The sequence below is a fragment of the Callospermophilus lateralis genome, chromosome X, assembly GCF_048772815.1.
Source record: "Callospermophilus lateralis isolate mCalLat2 chromosome X, mCalLat2.hap1, whole genome shotgun sequence".
Lineage (NCBI taxonomy): Eukaryota > Metazoa > Chordata > Mammalia > Rodentia > Sciuridae > Callospermophilus > Callospermophilus lateralis.
The window spans coordinates 69391568-69412390 of NC_135325.1; the positions used below are offsets into that span (position 1 = coordinate 69391568).

Here is a 20823-nt window from a genome sequence, read left to right on the forward strand (position 1 = left end):
AGGTCTTTCCCCTAAGTGAAGAACACAGCTGTTTCCCCTCTGATGCTTTGGCAGCTGCCTCTTCCTTTCCCAAAATGGAATGATTAGCTCTTTTCTTTGACTTCTTAACTGGCCATTAGTTCAGAACTACTAGCCCATTTCTTGTGAAAGAAGTACCAAATCCCATGGCCAGAGTTGCCCCAATTTTCCTTTGAGCCTTTTGATATTCTGGGAGCTTAATTCATATGAAGTATGGAACTTATCAATCTTTCAGAGCCCCACTTACCTTATTATCTCCAGTGATTCTATTGTTCAATCATTTGAGACACTGATACATGAGGAGAACCCAGCCTGGTGTCTCTGATATGGTTTTGATGAAGAAATAGAGAATAAGAAGTTCTAAATGTATTTTGTTCCTGAATTAAATGGCCTTCATTTGTCATGGGGTTGCCAATGATTTCTAAAAGCCCCCTTGCCTATTAGTCTTTATGTTTTAGTTTTATGTACCAGCATTTAAGAAAGATATTGCTGTTTTTCCCCAGGTGCTTTGACTTTACCCCTCTGGCCTTTAATTTTATCATTCTACACCCATTGCTAATTGTTGGGATTTCCTCTTATTCATTTATGATATCAAGTCAGCTTGTCCACTTATTTCTAACTCCCCTCTTACATTATGCCCCTTGTTAATCAACCAAAAGCACTCAATACTGTGGGTTTAGTATAGCATTTCCAAATGTGTGTGGTGCAGCCTCTTTTTTGCTCATTCAATTTAATTCCACATACTTAGAATATTAGGCACATTCATCAATATTTCCTGTTTGAGGTCTGTCTTTTAAATTTGAATGCACTCTGCATGTGGTCCCCACCACCACTTAAATGATGAGATCTGCAACAGAAAGAATAGCTCTGTGCTTAGTAGGAAAAGAAAGCACAGGGTAATTTGTCACATTCTCAGAAGTTGTGTGCAAGGTCCCACTCTTGGCACAATTGTGTATGCAGTGCTGCTATATCTGACTACACCTTTCCCTTCATCTGGGAGCATAGGCATTGAGTGTTGTTGTCTTTGGGTTTTCTTAGTTTCCCTCATCACTAATTTTCTACTCATGGCTCTGCATTCCCAGCCTTTCTTTGCTTATTTCCTACTTCCCATACAAAAAGGTACCTGTTTCATGTTCTGTTTCCCCAAAGCCTTATTTATTTTTAGGGACCTTGAAAACAAACTGCTCTCCCTTTCCAGATAGCATTTACATCTTAATGTAATGATAATCCAAGAGAATAATGGAGGCATTTGGGTCACCAGTGAAACCTGATGGAGTGATGTCTTTAAGGTGAGCTCTTTCTCAGAATCCTTTCCTTCATATCCCAACAGTAGTTAATTACATGGTATAAGAATAATGTAAACTTGGACATCACCTATCCAGAAGAGTTAGAGCTGTCTGATGGATAAGAGTACCTAATGTGTATTGAATTCTTCCTTTGTGCCAGGCACTTTTTAGCTCAGTTTACATGCCTTTCCTCTTTTAATCATCTCAATAATCCCATGAGGTCAGTGCTATTAGTCCTATCTTATAGATGGAAACAAAACCAATAAGGCCCAGAGAGTAAGTTTAAGTAACTTTCATAGGACAGGGCTATGGCAGTCTATTAAGACTTAGAGCTGGAACCCTAAGACAGTCTTGTTTCAGAGCCCACATTTAAATCGGGGACTCACACATGCTAGGCAAGCACTATACTACTGAGTCACATGCCCAGCCCCTAAACCCCATATTCTTTGACCCATGGCTACACTGCTGTTGGGAAAGGGCTGGTGTCCTGTGTGCTTGTATATTTCACTGAGAGGAATCGACTTCACATGTGCTGCAGTGAAGTAATCTGTTCCTTTGGTGAGGAACAGATCTGGCTTATGCCTCATTCTTTCTAGATGGAAGCTTGTCTTTGGGCACAGTGCTGCAGCAGAAAGTTTTGTTTTTGCTTTTTTGCACCCCATAGTTAGCAATGTTAAAGTTTCTTCACAAGTCTCTATGGCTTTAGGTTCTCAGGGCTACTTGCTAAATACCCAGTACCAAGCTTACATTCTATCTTTTCCTTACTTTAGGACCATGTAAGGTCTCTCCTTGATGTTAGACAGCAGAAGTATGATAGACTCCAGGCCAAGGCAGGGGTTCTGTGAAGGGAGAGCAGACTCACACACTCAAGGACCAGAATGGCTAGAAACCCTGCCTTAATCAGGTAGTGCCAGCATTTTCTCTAACAAGACGTTTTTTAAAGGAAGTGATTCAATGAATTGTTTTCTGAGGTGGATGGCTGTGTTTTCAGCTAGTATGGTTTTTCCTTCTGGACTGAGATTTTATCGGCTGCTGCTTATTTACTAGCAGACAGAAATCTTCACACCTGTGAGCTGCTGCAATCATGGTAATAAGCATTCTGTTCAGAAGGGGAGCACTCATTCTCTTTTTCAGTAGCCCTTACCCTAACACAGGAAGTTTAATGCATTCATTTATTCTTTCAATAAATAGGATTAAATTCTATTTATGTGAAGGAGTGAAGGAAGGGACAGTCTTACTCAGTCTTCTTTGCATGATATTCAGGGTCTGCTTAGTTCCAGCTGTGTAAACATGATTGCAGAACTTAGGTATTGTCTAGTGGGGGAGGATTGCAATTTGGGAGAGGCACACCATGATGGGGATGGAGCCAGACATTCTTCCACCCACTTCAGTCCACACCCTGCGGGGTTGGCTTGCTCAGCTCCTGGAGTCAGAAGTGAAGATGGGGCAGCTGGAGTTAATTATACAGTTTTATAGCTGCTTATCAGTAAGGGATGAGGACTAGTAAAGAGTTAGTGAAATATAAAATCATATCCTCAATGGTATTCCAGTTATGGCTGTAGGAAACAAAGAAATGGAAGTTTTTGGACAAAATAGGAAGCCTAAAATATTAAATATGCAAGAAAAATCCAATAAAATCTACTAAAATTGTAGCTGTATTTATATTCCATTTGGTTTTCTCTTTGGCCACTGGAAGCAAGGGCAGAGAGATATCATGTTGATTGGAAAAAACTATTGTCATCCTATCTGATATCTGGGCTCAGCTTTGTTCTTGAGATTTGTTTAAATAATGGGTAATTAAATAATGCTTGAGACTTCTGATATATGAGAACTATTAATATGGAAGTGTGATTTTCTATAATAAATACAAATATTATGGATTATTCTAATTCTTTGTTCCCACCACCACCTGCAATTATATACAAAGTTGGCTCTTCTCAGTTCAGTAGTCTGAGATCTAGTAATTGCTCTGTCCTTCTAAAGAGACACATGGGCATACATATTCCTGAGCTCCTAAGTGTGAAGTTATTTATGAGATATCAGGTATTGTTTGATGCCTCAGATTTTCCAGATTATTCTTGGGGTAGAGTGACTAAGAGTTAACACAAAGGTACTTGGATTCTCACTGGATGTGAATGTAAGGACAGGGTTCTGATCAAGAAAGAAAGAAAAACATTGTTTTCAATGCACTGTGATGTTACTGCATTTAGGAATAATTCAGTCAGTGTTATTCAATCTCTTTTTCCTAAGCAGCTCATTTCAAAATGCTGTTTCTGAGACAAAATCTTTTTTACAGGATGGGGCACTCTGCAATGAGAAGAAAAATCTGGGATGATAGAGTGCACTGAGTTTGAATCATATGAAAAGTGTTTAATTTGGGCTGGGGATGTGGCTCAAGTGGTAGCGCACTTGCCTGGCATGCGTGCGGCCCGGGTTCGATCCTCAGCACCACATACAAACAAAGATGTTGTGCCCGCCGAAAACTAAAAAATAAATATTAAAAAAAATTTCTCTCTAACTCTCTCTGTCTCTCACTCTTTCTTAAAAAAAGTGTTTAATTATAAAAAGGGAAATAAAATTCAATGAATTATCATTTTTTTTTAAAGAGAGAGTGAGAGAGGAGAGAGAGAGAGAGAGAGAATTTTTTGATATTTATTTTTTAGTTATCGGCGGACACAACATCTTTTGTTTGTACGTGGTGCTGAAAATCGAACCCGGGCCGCACGCATGCCAGGCGAGCGCGCTACCACTTGAGCCACATCCCCAGCCCCAATGAATTACCATTAATGCAATACTGGAATAGCAGGGAGATAAGAGACTCATGAGAGTGTTCCAAACTGTGATCTGTATACATGCATTCCTTTGTTCACCAGCTGTGGATCCTGAAGAAAGAGAAACATTCCTCCAGAAGACTAGCAGGGCATATGGGGGCACCTCCATCTTCCATCATATTCAACTAGGGTGGGGAAGTCCTGTCAGTATTGTCCATATGGTGTCTCTGGATCTTGAAATTGAGATGCCTATTAGTGCTGTACTGAATGTTGTAATTGTAGTATGTGCAGAGCATCCCATAACACTCAATTCCTGGATTCTTGTCTAAATCATTAGGTGAGAACATTATGGGTGCCATAATAGCATTAGAATTCCTGCAACTAAAAAGGAAACACATTTGGCTTGTACTTTATCCACAATCACTTACACTTAAACTATTGATAGTTGATTGGGATCTGTAGACTGTTGGCCTGTGCCATGGGACTTCTAAGCATATTTGATGGGTGGAACAGACAGAGAGGCTGTAGATTTTGGCAAGCTGTGCTTCCCATTAGTCAGGCTGACTGTATCTGACACAGAGATTCCAATTCACCAAGATGAATTGGTGAATTCCAATTCACTTCTCTAGGCTTTGGCCAATGGCCCAATGATCTTGACATGAAGGACAAGAGAGAACCAGTGTTACATTAGGCTGTGAGTTTCCAATGAGCAAATATTTGAGTGATTTACTGAATTCCCCATTGTGTTTTTGGTTGTTGTGTTTTTTTGGCAGACACAAAATTCATGGCAGCATTTTAGAATTTGAGGGAATTGAAATATTTAAAATTTTATTGTATTGTAAATGTTAACCATTACTCCCCTCATAGAGAAATGTGGATTCTCTTTATAGGGTATGCAGACTATGTAACTGTACATTTAATATTCCTCTCAAGTTTTTCTTGTGAGGGGTGCTGGTAACATATCCTGCTAAGGACATACCAGACACAGCTGTTTCTAATAATAGGAGGGGCCCTACAGAACTATCTGGCTTACTCTGAAGGTTCTTTGGTAGGAAGGAGGAAATGCCCCAAGAGAACAGACCTTTTCCATATCAGTGGATTTTCTGGCAGAGACTTGGTCACTTCTATTGTCTATGATTGCCTCCCTATAGCTTTCTTGGTGGTATGAGTTTCTAAGCAGAAGGATTTGCTGTGGTGAAAAAAGGCCACAAAACTGAAGGAAGAGACATGAGGTCTGTATCGGGTGAATGGTAAGATGAGAGGGTATTTTGGTCATGGCAGAGATGAGCTAAACACTACAGAATGGAGATCAGGGAGATGAGATGAGAAGAATGGGAATTAATTCATGAAAGCACTTATTATTTATAGATTGGAATAAAAAGTTTATTGAACAGGGGAAATTTCCTTTATGCAATGTCTGAATATGTTGAAAATTTGTAAAGGAAATTGCATCTTAAATGCACTGGGTAAGTTGACAGCATGCAGGTTGTGGGTTATTCCCCTGGCCTGGACAATCTGCAGGGTGTGGTCAGGAGAAAATAAATACAAAAAGATGAAAGATTTTCTCTGAAGAGAGGTCAAGAGCTTTCTTAAATAAAGATGAGATGTGAGTGTCACCTTTAACTTTCCAAACAACCTCTTACTGAGAACTATCTTGAAGAATTTCTGTTTTCCTCAGCTCCCAGGTAATTTCTGAAATATTTAAAGGCTATGACTAATTTTGCTTTTTCAAATTAAAGTTGATGTACGCTAAAAAATCATTTGGCCAGTTTTTGTCTAGTTGGGTGGTACAGAAGAAAGATGAGCTTTTGTATCAATCTTTATTCCCTCTGTAAACACACATGACCAGAAGGGAAGGCTGTTATTAATGGTAATGCAGACCAGAAAAAAGGCTATTATTTTCAGTCTGTTGAACAGCACAAAAATGCTTCTCAAGCACTGTGTTCAGATGTTTCTTTTTATTAGCCGTCACACAAGGAATTAGACTCATTTCAAACAGTTCATTTCCCTACTCTTGTCTCTGTAAGATCATTACTCATGAGTGGTTTCTTTGTTGAACTATCACTGACCTCTTATATTGGAATGGACAACAGGGTGTTAAAAATATAAACTTTTCAGTTTGCATAAACTCTAGAAGTAGGCAGACAAAGATTCCCCAGGAGAAGAAAATCATTTGTCAATGTCCTTGTTTGTTACTGTCCTATAAGCATTTTATCCAGAAAGCTATGTCAGCATTATAATTCTGTATAGACACTCTGTGTGTGTGTGTGTGTGTGTGTGTGTGTGTGTGTGTGTGGCACACACACACACACACAGAGAGAGAGAGAGAGAGAGAGAGAGAGAGATGGAGAGAGAGACAGCTGAGAGTTCTTTGAACACCAGTAGGAGTTTTGAAGTATCATTCTGCATCTGCCCCACTCTTCTTTCCAAAGCCTTTCTACCTCTCTGCCACCCACACCTACCAATCCAGGGCCATTAGGATAGATGAAGGACTTGTGCTGTCTTAATATATGAGCAAATGATGATCCTTAGCCCTTTAGCTAGGCACCATTTGCACTGCCAAAGCTGATTATTTTATCTGCAGTTTTAATAATAAACCAGATTATTTGCTATTCACTAACTGATAGAAGTACATAAAAAATATTGCAAAGTAAAGGTAAGCAGATAAGGAAGCTCCAGGGCTAAAGAAGGCTTTTCCTTTAAATAATAATTTCAGGTTACTCTTAGAATATTTTTATGCTAGAGTCCAAAATCTTTTATTTAATAAATCTGCACCCTTCCTCTTGTAACTGCCAAATTAGAGTCTCAGAGAATGGAAATCAAGCAGGCTTGAATGAACCTTCAAATTCTCTCCTCCCAATGCTGTCTTGTTTTCTTTACACAGAACTAGATTCCTCAGGGCTCCTCTCACCACAGTATGACATTCATTCATTAGCCCCGTGTTTCACAAACCTAGTTATGAAAGACTGGCATTTGAACCTACAAGAGGCAAATACAATAAAATTGGAGTGAGATGCAATGCTGTGAAAAAGAGATTATTCCAAGGGTGTAAAGATACATAATCTACAGATAGGCAGAGCATTTGATTTCCATTGTTTTAATTCGTGAATTTAAATGAGTGTTAAAGATGATGAGGACTAATTGTGGTGGTAGCACTGGTGTTGAGTGTGTGTGTGTGTGTGTGTGTGTATGATTGTGTGTGCTTTCTATGCATTGTTTCCTATGTAAATCTTTCTAGAGCTGTGACAGAGTGTCTTAGCTCATGTAATATCAACCAGAGAGCTTTCTGTTAATCCCATAGGCAAAAGTTTGTGCCAACTCAGAAAGATCCTTTTAGCTGTGTCCCAAATAGATTCCAAGTTCTTCCTGATGCTTCAGATGGAGCAGCCATTCTCTCCATCAAAGATGAGTTGGATAAGCTGGAGGTCAGGGGTTCATGATGGAACATCCATGTGCTAAAGTCATAAAGGACTTTTTCTTCTTAATAAGAGCACTGGGACAAATGTAGGATGGCTTCAAATTATCAGACTTCTTCAAAGAATTGATTAATTGGCTTCTCTTCTGAATTTGTGCAGTTGCTTTTGAGGCAACGCCCTAATAAAGTACAGCTTCCTTTCCTCTACTAGAATGATTAAGTGGACAACTAAAAAAGAATAATTCTATGTAATTTTAAGGAAAAGAACAAAAAAATGAACTGAGTATTGTCCATGAAAGATGGATAATGACAAGTAAACATAGAAGGTGGTGTTTGATCCCTTCAATTTTAGTATTCATTATTCATATTTATTATTCATAAATTCCAGCACAAATGTTAGGCTTACACCCAAGTGACACATTTGCATTTTATTTTAAGTTGATTTCTACCTCGTTTTGCAAACAAAGATTTAATGGGTTCAGTTGTCTCTCCCTCTCCCTCTGTTGCTATAGCTTGTCTTTTTTGTATATTGACTTTTATACCTTTCACACTCTTTATCTTTATCATCCATCACATCCATCTCACTCTCCCACCCACGATTTTGCTCTCTTTCTTTTGCTCTCCCTTTCTTAATGTTTTAGGAAAAAAAAAAGATTTCTAACACTGAAAAGTGATATTTGAATGGATTCCCCTAAGGCAATCAATTTACTTTTAATTTGTCTGGAACTAAGCTTTTCTTTGTTGCAATGAAAAAGGATTGAAACTGCTGTAAAATTTATTAGCTTGAAGGAAGATATTTGAAATGGATTTTTTTTTCAATGATTGTGCTGTTTGTTATACCCAGAAGCAGTGTCATTGCACTATAGTATTCCAGATGGCTGCTGAAGTTATGATGAAATATTGAGATAATGCTACCCTTTTATACCAGGTTTATATTAGTAACAAAGAGTCCATTCTAGGTACCTAATCCACATTGATCCTCTTAATGTTCCTATTTGCTTCCAGTGATCGTCTCTAGTGATTACTGCCCAGTTGATGACATGACATATTATTCTTTTGAAATATTGCAAGAGACAGTGACTGGCTTAATTAAGCATTTACTTTTTCATCTGTGGAAGAAGTGATTGGAAAATTATTAATGCTGTTTCTTAGCTTTCCCACCAAATCCCACAAATATTTTAGCCATTGAGAAGCTTTAAGGAATCTATAAGTTAAAGTTGCAATATTTTTTCATTGGCTTATATCAAGCATTATGTGTTCTGCAAAACTGAGTGTCCTGGTACTTGACTGAAGGAAGTGTCAGGTCTGGTAAGGGGGATACCAGCTTCTGGGTGCCTTTTTCTAAACCTCCAGCATTAATTTTTCATTATAAAGGTAAGATTTTTGTTCTCATGGACTACATGTACTACCTTCTCTTGCTTTCTGTACCAGCATTGTTTGTGCCATACTTACTACATGTTTTCTTAGACATCAAGAAGCTCACAGTCATAATAAAAATGTTTTTTTCACAAGCTGATGATGCATTAACACTTTGCCTAATTTCCATGCAAAGCAGAAAAACCAAGTTGCAGACAACTTCAGTTTTAGAGGGGCTTATCAGCCTGATCTAAAGACTCGGTCTTTCCAGTAGCATAACTACCTGTATAATGTGTGAAACAGCTTATTTTTAATCTACACAAAGTTAAACAACTGGTTTGAACTCTTCAGAAAACTGACTAGGTATTGTAGGCATCCTACTGATATAGGCTAAGGGACATTTCTTTGAGTGTCTTAACATGAAACTCTTGAAAATGGCCTCATGTTGCTCAGAATTGTGATACCTCAGTGTTCCCCCTTTTAGGGAATAGTTCAGTGGCCCTCTGTGTCATCTCATATTTTACTTATAAAGATGCTTTTTCAAATGGTTTTTAAGCACCTAGATGAAGTCCAGCACTTTGTCATGTAATTTTCCCCATCACAGAAGCCAAAATACAAAGATTCCATTCTAGTCAATCTCTGCTTATCTCAGTCACTGTCAGCACCTCTTATTTTTCAGTCTCAATTTTCCAGGCAGCCTTTTGCTTCATTTCCTTGCTCCCCATGCATCAGAACAAATGATTTATACGTATACACATCTGGAAATCTCTTCTTTATGGATCGAATTGAATTGAGCCCCAGTACAAAAATGAAAACTCCAGGAACTATTGTGATTGCCCAAATTGCAACTTAGATTATATGACTGTACATGCAACACTATCATCTATCATAAATATTAAATTCTCAAGCACTTATACTTCAATATGTTTTAACTTTGTCTCTTCGACCAGCTCAGCACTAAAGATTCCATTGAAGATAATTCAATTGCTTTGAATTCTAAAAGGGGCATCTTTTTAATCTATTTTCATTTTGCACTGGGAGTAAGTGAATTTCAGGTACATAGACTGTGAATGAGGAGAGAGGCCTGTGTGCCAAATATTGGGTGGCACTTGTTAACTGATGCTGATCTGTCAAATGAACTAGGACAGGTTGGGGGTTCATCAATCTTTTCAGCTATACTCCCTATCTCAAAGCTAAAACTAAACTTTACAGAATTCCTGCTCTTTAGTCAGCCATCCTGAAAATGGCTAGCTATGCTAATCAGAGCAGGCTTTTTTGTATCTGTCCTCTCTCTATATTGGCAAGATCCCTCTTGCCAGCCTTGGGAACTTTGTTTCTGTACCCTATCCCCCTCCCCCCCTTATCCTTCCCAAGGCATCTCCACTCCCCATACATGTCTAGTCTTTCTTACCTTGTCAAAACTCTCTGATTTGGGTCCTCTTCACCCAGGGCCCAGCTAAATAATCAAAGAAAATCTAATGATCTCAAATTGGCAATGAATTCTCTTATTTCGATAGGCTTTTTTGGGGCACCAAGGTCTGAACCCAGGTGAATTACCACTGAGCTCCATCTTCAGCTCCTTTTTATTTTTTTTATTTTGAGACAGGGTGTTGCTAAATTGCTCAGGCTGCACTCAAACTTGCAATCCTTCTATCTCAGCCTCCTGAGTAGCTAGAATTACAGGTATGCACTACCTTGCCTCCTTTAACAGGCGTTTCTTAATGTGTATACCCATATAAATGAAGGATGTGATTTTTTTCCCATGTTACAAGGGCTGTTTTTGGATAGGACTTTTTGGCATCTGTCAAATAATACAGATAGGTATTTCTAATGCCAGTCACAGTTCTGACATCCTACCCTTCCTCCCCTCTCTCTGTTAGAGCATAATACTACAGGAAGGGCTACAAAGAAGCAGGAGGCTATGGAAGAGAACAAAAAGAAAGCTTAATGGAGAAACTAAAATAGAAAAAAAATTGCTTAAGGAAAGGGAAGAAGGTATTGAGAAAGAGACAAGTAGCTGTTTGTAGTATAATTTGTGATTGTTTTTCATTTTTAATTAGACTTGCTACAGGATAGTTTGGTGTCATTGGTTCCTGCGTCTCTAAAAATGTCTCATCATTCATTGATGTTCCCTTGGATGTTGCACATACTGAGTTCTATTTTTCTGGCTAAAATTTTATTTTAGGAAGTAAATGTACCCCCCCCAAGGCATCACAGACTTGGATGGTTCTGGGTAATTGTCATTAAGTCTTTATTGAATTTTTGCTAGATGATTAGCAGATACTTTAAAAAATATTTTTAATTTGTTCTTTTTAGATATACATGACAGTGGAGTGTATTTTGATTTATTATACATACATGGAGTATAACTTATTCTCATTAGGATCCCATTTGTATGGTTGAACATGATGTGGAGTTATACTGGTTGTGTATGAACATAGAAAAATTATGTCTGATTTGTTTCAAATGGTATCTAAACACCCCAAAGAAGCCCAGTTCTTAAGATATCAGTCAAATCAAAACAAGATATACTATTTGAAGACTAGTAATTCCTGCTTTTCTCCTTTCTTCCACTTTTCCCTCTTTCCTCTCTTCCTTTTACATTGAGCCCATTGCTACTCCACTTGCCTTGTAGTTACATAAACAGGATAGGCATTCTTTCTCTTGCCCCTGAAGGCCTTCAAATGCATTTAAGAAATCTTTCCTGGATATTTCTTTTCTTCATAATTCCCTAGCATATTAGATTGGAATATTAGTTTTGTCATGTATATTTTAATTAGTGAAAAAGTTAACATCTGCAATGGTTCTAAAAGGCTTATCATAGGTCACATTTTGGCCTTTTATTTTATAGGTAATAATAATAATTTTGTTTCATGTCAAAAGCAATGCTTAATATTTGAACAACTCATTCAGCTCATTTTAGACTTTTCTGCTTATTGTGTTCTTAAATTATCACAGTACACACCCCGTTAACTATTGTTAAGATAGAATACTTTCAGGTACAAGCAAGTGTATTTTTAATTGGACATCAAAGCACACTAGATCTCTTTTGCATATCCTGTGCAAGAAACCACCCAGAGGCAGGTGACACTTGAACTAATGTTTCTCAAGTTCTACATTTACTTTTTTGCCTTTGACAAAGCAACATAGTTTACTTTGCAGGTTTTTATACTGTTTCCTTCAGATAGAATAGTTATTTCTTCTTTTTGGAGTCACATCAGTGGCACAGTTATCGGGGTTGTTGATCAAGAGTCTTTGTTCTTTGTGTATTTTTTTCATTGAATTAAGTTAAACTGTTATTGACTACCTGCTCTGCACTGGACCCTTTGCTAGTTTCAGTGGACAGGGTAGGAAATAAGACAGACATAATCTTTGTCCATCTAGAGGTAATTACAAGTATGATGAGTGCTATAAAAGGGAGGTGCTATGAAACCTGCCTTAGTCTAAAGGATCAGGAAAGAACTCCTTGAACAAGTGAAATTGCAGTTAGGGCTTCAGGGATAATGTGACAGTCATGGATTATGTTTAACTATTGGTAATAAAGACTCCTCTCTCCCGCTAAGGAAAATAAATCAATGGCCTAAATGAGAGGGAGGCTTCTTTGCTCTTACATAAAAAAAAGAAGTTCAGATCCGATAAGATGGCTCTATATCTTCAGTATCCCAAGGTCCTTGCATCTTTTTATTCTGCCACCCATATGCACATGGCTTCCATCCTAGGGTAGCTTCTCTAGTAGTAAGATGCATGTTTTAGCTCTGGACATTATGATTCTGTTCCAGAAAAGACAAAATGGCAAGAAATAAAGACAAAATCGTCTCCCAGCTAAGTCAACTCCCTTCTTTTAAGGAGTTTTCTTGACATCCTGCCTTCATAACATTGGTTCAATCTTAGTTATATGGTCATCCCTATCAGGGAGGACCTAGAAATGTTCGTTGACTTTTTAGCTGCACACATTGCCATCCCTAATAGAAGAGAGTCTTTGTTATTTAAAAAAATAATGATATTTGGTAGGCAATTAGTTATCTCTGCTTTAGATAAGTGGGAGTTAAGTAGGTCAAGGGGTGATATTGCTCAAGAATTATGGTTTCTCTTTCTTCTTCTTTTACTACCACTACTACTAGTACTAGTACAACTACTACAGTATTGGGGATTGAACTTAGCTAGGGATGCTCTACAACTGAACTACATCCATATCCCTTTTTATGTTGAGATAGGGTCTTGCTAAGTTGCCCAGGCTGACCTTAAACTTGGACCTGAGTATTGTGTGCCACCACACCTGGCTTTTCTGTTTTCTTGATTAGGCACATGTGACCAATTTTAATAGTACTTAACTTTTTCACAATTAGTGCCACAATCCCTTCCATTATATTTCATAGTAATTGGTTCTGCTTTAGTCATAGATTGCCTTTTTCATGAACTGATAAAGATTATACTAAATCGATGTGTAAAAAGCACAATCTAGGAAGGTATTCTGATTTACACATCACTTTTTTGTAGGTTATGTTACTGGTGCTACTTAGAAGTAGCCAAATATTTGAGTTTGCAGGAACTGGAACTCATTTTAACTTAACTTTTCTGCATCATTGATTTCACATTGCTTCTGAAGAGATAATGAATAACTCTTGTAAGTGTAACTTTGAACTATTTTAGCATTGTATTTTTGTCTCTGATCATTGGGATCTTTGAGTTAATACATCCAAACTCCAAATCACAGTAAAGAACTTGCAGGATTATTGAACATATCCATTGCGACTTGATATCTCTACAAACCCAATAGAACCTCAGCTCCTTTATTCTGCTAGAACTTTAAAGTTATAGAAAAACTTGAAGATGGTGTTTTCTTTTTTTGTGTGTGTACCTTCTTTTTTATTTTATTTTTTTCATCTTTCATACATTTGATTCAAGTAAGTTATGCACTTCCATTTTTACCCCAAATACAAATTGCAGAATCACATCAGTTACACATTCACAATGTTTCAACATATTCTTGTATTACTTTGATTAGGACCATGGGTAGATTCTTTCTAGTGTAAAAGCACATTTTTGCCCACATCTGAAGAAACAGCAGTTTCACATCCCAAGGAAGGTAGTAATCACGTCACAAAGTTTTCTATTGTGTGTACAAAATAGCATATTCTGGCCTTTTTCTGTTTGAATTACTTCCTTATCCATCATGACTTAGACATTGTTGCCTCTTATGCCTCCCATACCCTCACAAGTCTGATGCTTTTAAGATTTAAGATTTTATTTAAGATTTAATATTTTTTTTGCCAGTGGATTTGCAATTCCCTTACCTAGGTCCCTAATGACAAACTGTGACCAAAAATACTTATTACTGTTTAGATTGAAGAAGTTTTATCTTGTCTCTGGCAGAGATGGCTGCTGCTTTTGCTTCTTGTTCTTCTTTATCACTTTCCTCCCCCTCCTCCTCCTCCTCTTCCTCCTCCTCCTCCTCCTCCTCCTCCTCCTCCTCCTCTTCCTCCTCCTCCACATACTTTTCCTGTTCCTCCTCTTTCTTCATCATCTAAAATAACTGGATCTGTTTTGAACTAAGGAGTTTTCAGGTCTCAAGATTTGAGTCCTTCTTCCAAATTTATATGCTTTCTTCATGTTATTTTTTCTGTTTGCAAATCCTAGGGAAAACTTAAGAAGCAGGGGAGATTAGTTTGCAAATTAATTCATCCATACAGAGTAATGTGTTTGAATTTCCACAGTATGTGTGGATTGTAGGTTCTTCAATTTTATCTTGCTTAGGTTTAGGTCAATACTTTCAGATAAAGATGTAGCAAAATATTAAGTCATAAATAGGCTCATAGAGGAATTTTAGCAGGGAGTTAGTGAATTTTTGGCCTGCCTGTGTTAAAGCAGGGGCCAGCATCTTAACAAGTTATTTTTGATGATATGAAATGGTTCCTTTCTAGTCTGATAGCTCTGTCCCCAGCTGCTGGAATACATGGTGTCTAGCACATAATCTTTACCACTACTGTGTCATTCTGGAAATAGTATCTTCACTTTTTTTCATCAGGTCTCTTTATTGCCATTCTTATATTTAAATTTCTTACTTTTAATACAACACTTAATTTATTTACTAAGCTGAAGTTTTGATTTTTGAAAGGTAATTCATTTGCAGTACATTTATGTATTTAGGTTACCTTGTGCTGGGCAGAGATATTCTTCCTGCTTTTATACATTAACTGTGTTTTCTTTCATACATAAAATGGGTATAAATACTTTAAAGCTAGGTTAGATTTGTTTTAACTGTATTGACATAAATGTCATGAAGTATTGTGTGAAACAAAAAAAAATTATAAACAACAACTCACTGTCTTTGGTAAGGACAAAAGGAAACACAGGTATCAGATTTAGGCCAAGGGTGAGTAAATCTTAGATTTAAGTCTTAACTTGCATGAGGTAAGAGTAGTATATATAATAAGTTAATATAAGTCATCTCAGATAATTGCATATTACTCTACTTCATATAGGGTAGGTTTAGCAAGATTGGTTGGTAGACTTAAATTGATTGCATTATTTGGGGTGCTGAATAAATTACTTTTGTCTCTTCCTTTCTGAAGGGCAATTCATTTCTTTTAGGCAGTGGGTAAACTGAAGGTAAACACGGTCTTTGTAGAGAAGTTTCTGAGAAGCTCAAGTTCCCCACTCTAGTTTGCAAAATTCTGAAGGTTTCATTCCCCATCATTGAAGGGGGCAGAAAATGTCCCTATTAAAGATAAATTGGCAAATTGTGTCCAGGTACACAGATGGGGTCTTATTTTTAATTGGCTTTTAAGTAGCATAAATGAAGCCATGGGCCATGCCCAGAGTTGTGTTCAAATCTGGACTTAGCTTGGATTAGATCTTTGACCTTTAACTGCTTCCAATCCCTTTTCTCCAAATGTTGAAATGTACAACCAATTTAGCCATTTTCCTTGAGCTCCCTTCCCTGGGCCCACTCACCAATGAGTGTTTGGTGAATGAGGAAGAGCAGTACCTTGCTCTGCAATGCCATTTACTCTTTAGAATCAAGAATCAAACAGAAAACACTCCAAAAATAGAAATGTAAGTGTACAAAGCAGTCTTGTTTTATAAATACTGATTTCAAGCAAGAACTTGAATTGCAGGCTTTTTACCCCTGTAAAAAAGCAGTCAGAGCATATGTTTCCAACTTGTTTTTGGTGTACAAGTCTGTGCCTGGGTATGTACGCGCGCGCGCACACACACACACACACACACACACACACTTTTTATTTTTGCAATCTCTCTTAATCTCCTCAGTTCCTCCAACTCTGCCTCAAGGTTTTCTATAAATGCTAGGCTTCTGATATTTTGATGCATTGTGCAAAATGATGAAAATTTTCATCAGGTCATCCTAATGCAAGAATGTAACATAAATACAAATGAGTCTGGGGAACTAGGTTTATAAACTAGACATTGAAATGAACAGTTTTCCAATGAAGTGACAGATATCAACCATGGGGCCATGCTTTGGTAAAACAGTCTCTGTAGATAGCCCCTCTGAGAGTTAAATAACTAGTTAACCCTTAATGAACCTAATCTGTAAAGAGAAAAATATTCATCCCCATAGCTGTGAATTCTAGCTGCAGAGATCTTCAATAATAGGGTTAAAAGTAATCCATGAAGTATTTATATTTGATTTTAATTAACATATAATGAATTGTATGTATTTGTGTGGTACAGTGTAATATTTCAATACATGTATACAGCCTGTAGTGATCAGGGTGATTAACATTCCCACCTCCTTACCTTTTCTTCATGTTTGGGGCCTTCAAGCTCCTCTCCACTATTTTTTCTCAAATATAGTATACAATAGATTATTGTATATTATTGTCACCCTACTATGCTGTAAAACACTAAAACTTATTCCTTCTTGGGCTTGTGGCTCAGTGGTAGAGTGCTTACCTAGCATGTGCAAGGCGCTGGGTTCAATCCTCAGCACCACATAAAAATAAATAATTAGACACAATACCTTTATTTTATCACTACTACTATAGTGACAGCTGGCTCATATGGTAGACCTATTTTTATAGAAACTTTTATACTATTTTCCATAATGGCTATACTAATTCACATTCCCATCATCAGTTTATATTACTTTAGTTTAAGGAATATGTCCCTAATAAAACTGTAGATAACAAAGATAAAGAGGGATGGATATTTGGATCTAATTAAATGATGCCCAACATATGAGGGATGTGTGCATAGGCCATTTGAAGCATATGGGTTATCTGGAAGGAAGGGATCTCAGTGTAGTTCATCTGATGGGAAATCCAATCATAGAAATGGTATAGTGAGGAAATTGGCTGATAGGAATAGTGGTCAAGAGGAAATGATGTCTGGCTGGGGATATGGCTCAGGTGGTAGTGTGCTCGCCTGGCATGTGTGCAGCCTGGGTTTGATCCTCAGCACCACATACAAAAAACCAAAGATGTTATGTCCTCTGAAAAACTGAAAAATAAATATTGAAATTCTCTCCCCCCCTCCCTCTCTCTCTCTCTCTCTCTCTCTTTAAAAAAAAAAAGAAGAAGTGATGTGAGTGAACTTTTAAAGGGAGTATGATACTAATCTAAACTTAAATTAAGCACTATGTGTCGGTGATGGGTAGGATACAAGGGTGGATGGCAGTTCTGTTGCTCAAAAATATGGCCAAGTCTTTTTAGATATACTGCCTGTTGGATTTCCTGCCCTGACTGTCCTCCCTCTTCCGCTGAATCCATTTTCAAACACAGATGATTTTTAATAGGAGGTATTGATGAAATTGCTGACTCTCAGCATCTTGACACTCAGGATAAACTTTTTTAAAAAATATATTTTTTCATCATAATGTGTTTCCCTTTAGGTTTTTTGTTTTGTCAGCAGTGGGAACAGCAACAACAATAAAAACAGAGGAGTATATAGGGGGAGATCTATAGCCTTTTAAAAATACAATTCTTCACACTTGTCCCAAAAGGTAATAAAGGACTATCTAAAAGTACCATTTCCTAGAAGGGCCTGTGGATACCTAAGAAACTAGAACACTGGTGAGTAACACTGATTCCTGGGGAAAAGCTGATGAAATTGACATTTTTCTTTTCTCCAAACAGATCAGAATGAAGGATTTCATTGCAGAGAAGAATGCCGGATTCTTGGCCACTCTGACAGGTGCTGGATGCCCCGGAATCCCATGCCCACTCGTTCCAAGTCTCCTGAGCATGTGAGGAACATCATCGCACTCTCCATTGAAGCTACTGCTGCTGATGTTGAAGCTTACGACGACTGCGGCCCCACCAAGCGGACTTTTGCAACCTTTGGGAAAGATGTCAGCGATCATCCAGCTGAGGAGAGGTCCACCCTGAAAGGGAAGAGGACTGTCGATGTAACCATCTGTAGTCCCAAGGTCAATGGCGCTATCCGGGAGGCAGGCAACGGCTGTGAGGCGATTAGCCCTGTCACCTCCCCCCTCCACCTCAAGAGCCCTCTGCCCACCAAGCCTTCCATGTCTTACACCGTTGCCCTGGCTCCCCCCACCCGTGATCTGGAGCAGTATGTCAATAATGTCAACAATGGCCCTTCCCGTCCCTCTGAAGCTGAGCCCCGTGGAGCTGACAGCGAGAAAGTCATGCATGAGGTCAACCCCATTCTGAAGGAGGGTCGCGACAAAGAGTCCCCTGGTGTGAAGCGTCTGAAGGATATCGTTCTCTAAACCAGTCTCTGGGAAGAAGAGAAAGAAACTACAGCGAAGATGTAGGAGCTACTCATTTTAATTGCTCACCAATGGTTGGTTCTTGAGTGGCTATATTTCAGAGCTTTCCCTAAATGTATTGTTTATAAATGACTATCATTCTGTGACAATCCCTCTCGTTTCAACGGGCAGCAGGGGTGTTCAGTTAGAGCAAATTAGCTTTGGCTTGAGTTGTTCATGGGGCCTTGATGTTGGGGAAACAGAGACAAATTCAGTTGTGAAAAGTATTATGTATTAAGTGTTTGAATTTATATATTTTTCTATGTCAAAATTATAATATAAATTACCATTGTTTGTGGAGGATTACATTTAAAAAAAAAGCAAAAGCAAAAAAAAAAAAAAAGCTCTGGACACCTTTAATAAGCTCGCCACTGTTTTTTGTAGTGTAGACAAGTTAATGGTCATTTATTGTGTACTATTCATTGATTCAGTGATGTGAAATCGAGCCCCAAAAGGTTGTTTCTGAAGCTCGAGTACTTTCTAATGCCGCTACTTTGCTGTGGACACCCCTGCTTTAAGAACCCTTTTGCTAGCTGTGCTATTGTTGTATTTGATATTGCAAATTGCTATGTGTGTGGTGATGGCAAAAAGGCTTTTAAAGGTTGGTGTTTCTTTTTCTTAAAAAAATAATAAAAATACAGATAAAAACAAAGAGCAAACAACTGAGACAGCAAATGAATGAGCAACACCACACATATAGATTGAGTACTTGGAGGATACTCACATTTTTTAACCCATGTAGTAGTGATTGCTCACCACCTTGCAATGTATTTTTCCTGCCTTTCAGTCTTCTGCCCAGGTCCATGATAGATCATCACAGAAAGTCATTTTTGGATATGCTGCTATCTAATTTGCAGTTGTCAGAAATATTGTGCTTAAACTTTCATGAGATCCATTTTTCTAATTTTCAGACCCTGAACTGGAAAGTTGCTCCTGAAGTTATCGGGTTCCAGGCTTAGAAATTCCCTGTCTCCAATCATCTAAAACTCAAAATAACTGAATCTATTTTGAGATCTAAATTAGTGTCTCTTTAGACACACACTTCCTGATTCAGTGTTTCCCAATCATGATTGGAATTAGACTGTAAAGCACGTCATGGGCTTGAATCGAGAACTCCATGTTGCTCTGTATCTTAGGTTTATAAATAGGGATAGAGTAAGCAGTACAAAATGTACATTTAGGAAAAGACAGGTAATAGGCAATGGCATCACTAATCCAATTACTGTGCCTTCTAAATGGAGACACTTGGACACTTGAACTCGTCTTTTTATGACTAATACTTTTTTGATTAAAAATGTGAACAAGAAACTATTAAAACAAAAATCCTTTAGATTTAGCTAACTCTTTTTGCTGTAGGCTATGAATACACCTTTTTTATTAACAGACTGCACATTTCTTCTTTGTTGTTGTTTTAACGTTGCTCTAAATCCACAATTTATAATTTGTCTATTAATAATCACTAGCCAACATAGTATTCTTGCAGCCTAAGAATTCATTCTTTAGAAATAAAAACTCAAGAAATATGTTACCTTTGCTCTGCCTTGGTCTTAAAAGAGTTGTTTCTTGAGAAACAAGTTTTGTGGATCTGTTCAGTTTCATTTTTTTGAAATTCAGGAATACCCAGAAAGAAGCCCTAGGTTAGAGTACTAGAATGCAAAAGATAATTTATTTTCTTAAGTTTAGGTAAATAAGGTCATGTCTTTTAAATGTTTTAGTTATTTTTGCCTGAGTTTCTAGCTTTGTACATTACTAGGAATATTTTCTTTTATGGGAGGGGGAAGGGTTTTGAGGGAGGAGGGTGGGTAAAGCAGTGGGGGTGGGGTTAGGTAGGGGAGAACATTTCTGAGGAAGAACCTATAATGAGCTACAAACCCATTCTTATTTCTTATTCAGTGCTGAATACTACCTCATACAAAATATTGGTGTGGCTGCAAATTTCCCTCTGAAACTGACACAATTAGAGATCAATTTACCATAACATCTTTGTTTTGCCTCATTTAATTCTCTTTCATATAATTTCTCCTCTTATGATTTATTTCATTTTGTTAGATTCTGAATTAGGTATTTATTTCTTTTTCCAAGTGATTATTTGATTAACATATTAAAAATTAAAGTTTCCCCTTTAAGTTATGATGGCTGCCTATAGAATTAGACTGTTCCTTACCCTGACCCATCCTGATATTATGTTGTTAGCTACCACCTCAAGGTCACTTTGACGTCAGATTTGACAGTTTTCTACAG

At 37.6% G+C, this 20823-nt stretch overlaps 1 protein-coding gene across 2 annotated transcripts in view; it reads left to right on the top strand.

The window, feature by feature from the left end:
* The window catches only part of Pcdh19 (protocadherin 19), a 99809-nt gene extending 81266 nt beyond the window's left edge, over positions 1-18543 (top strand). For both annotated transcript variants that reach the window (XM_077106821.1, XM_077106822.1), the window contains exon 5: positions 17945-18543. In XM_077106821.1, coding sequence (XP_076962936.1) covers positions 17945-18543 — 599 coding nt within the window. The remainder of the gene's footprint in view (positions 1-17944) is intronic.
* Positions 18544-20823: the final 2280 nt, after the last annotated feature.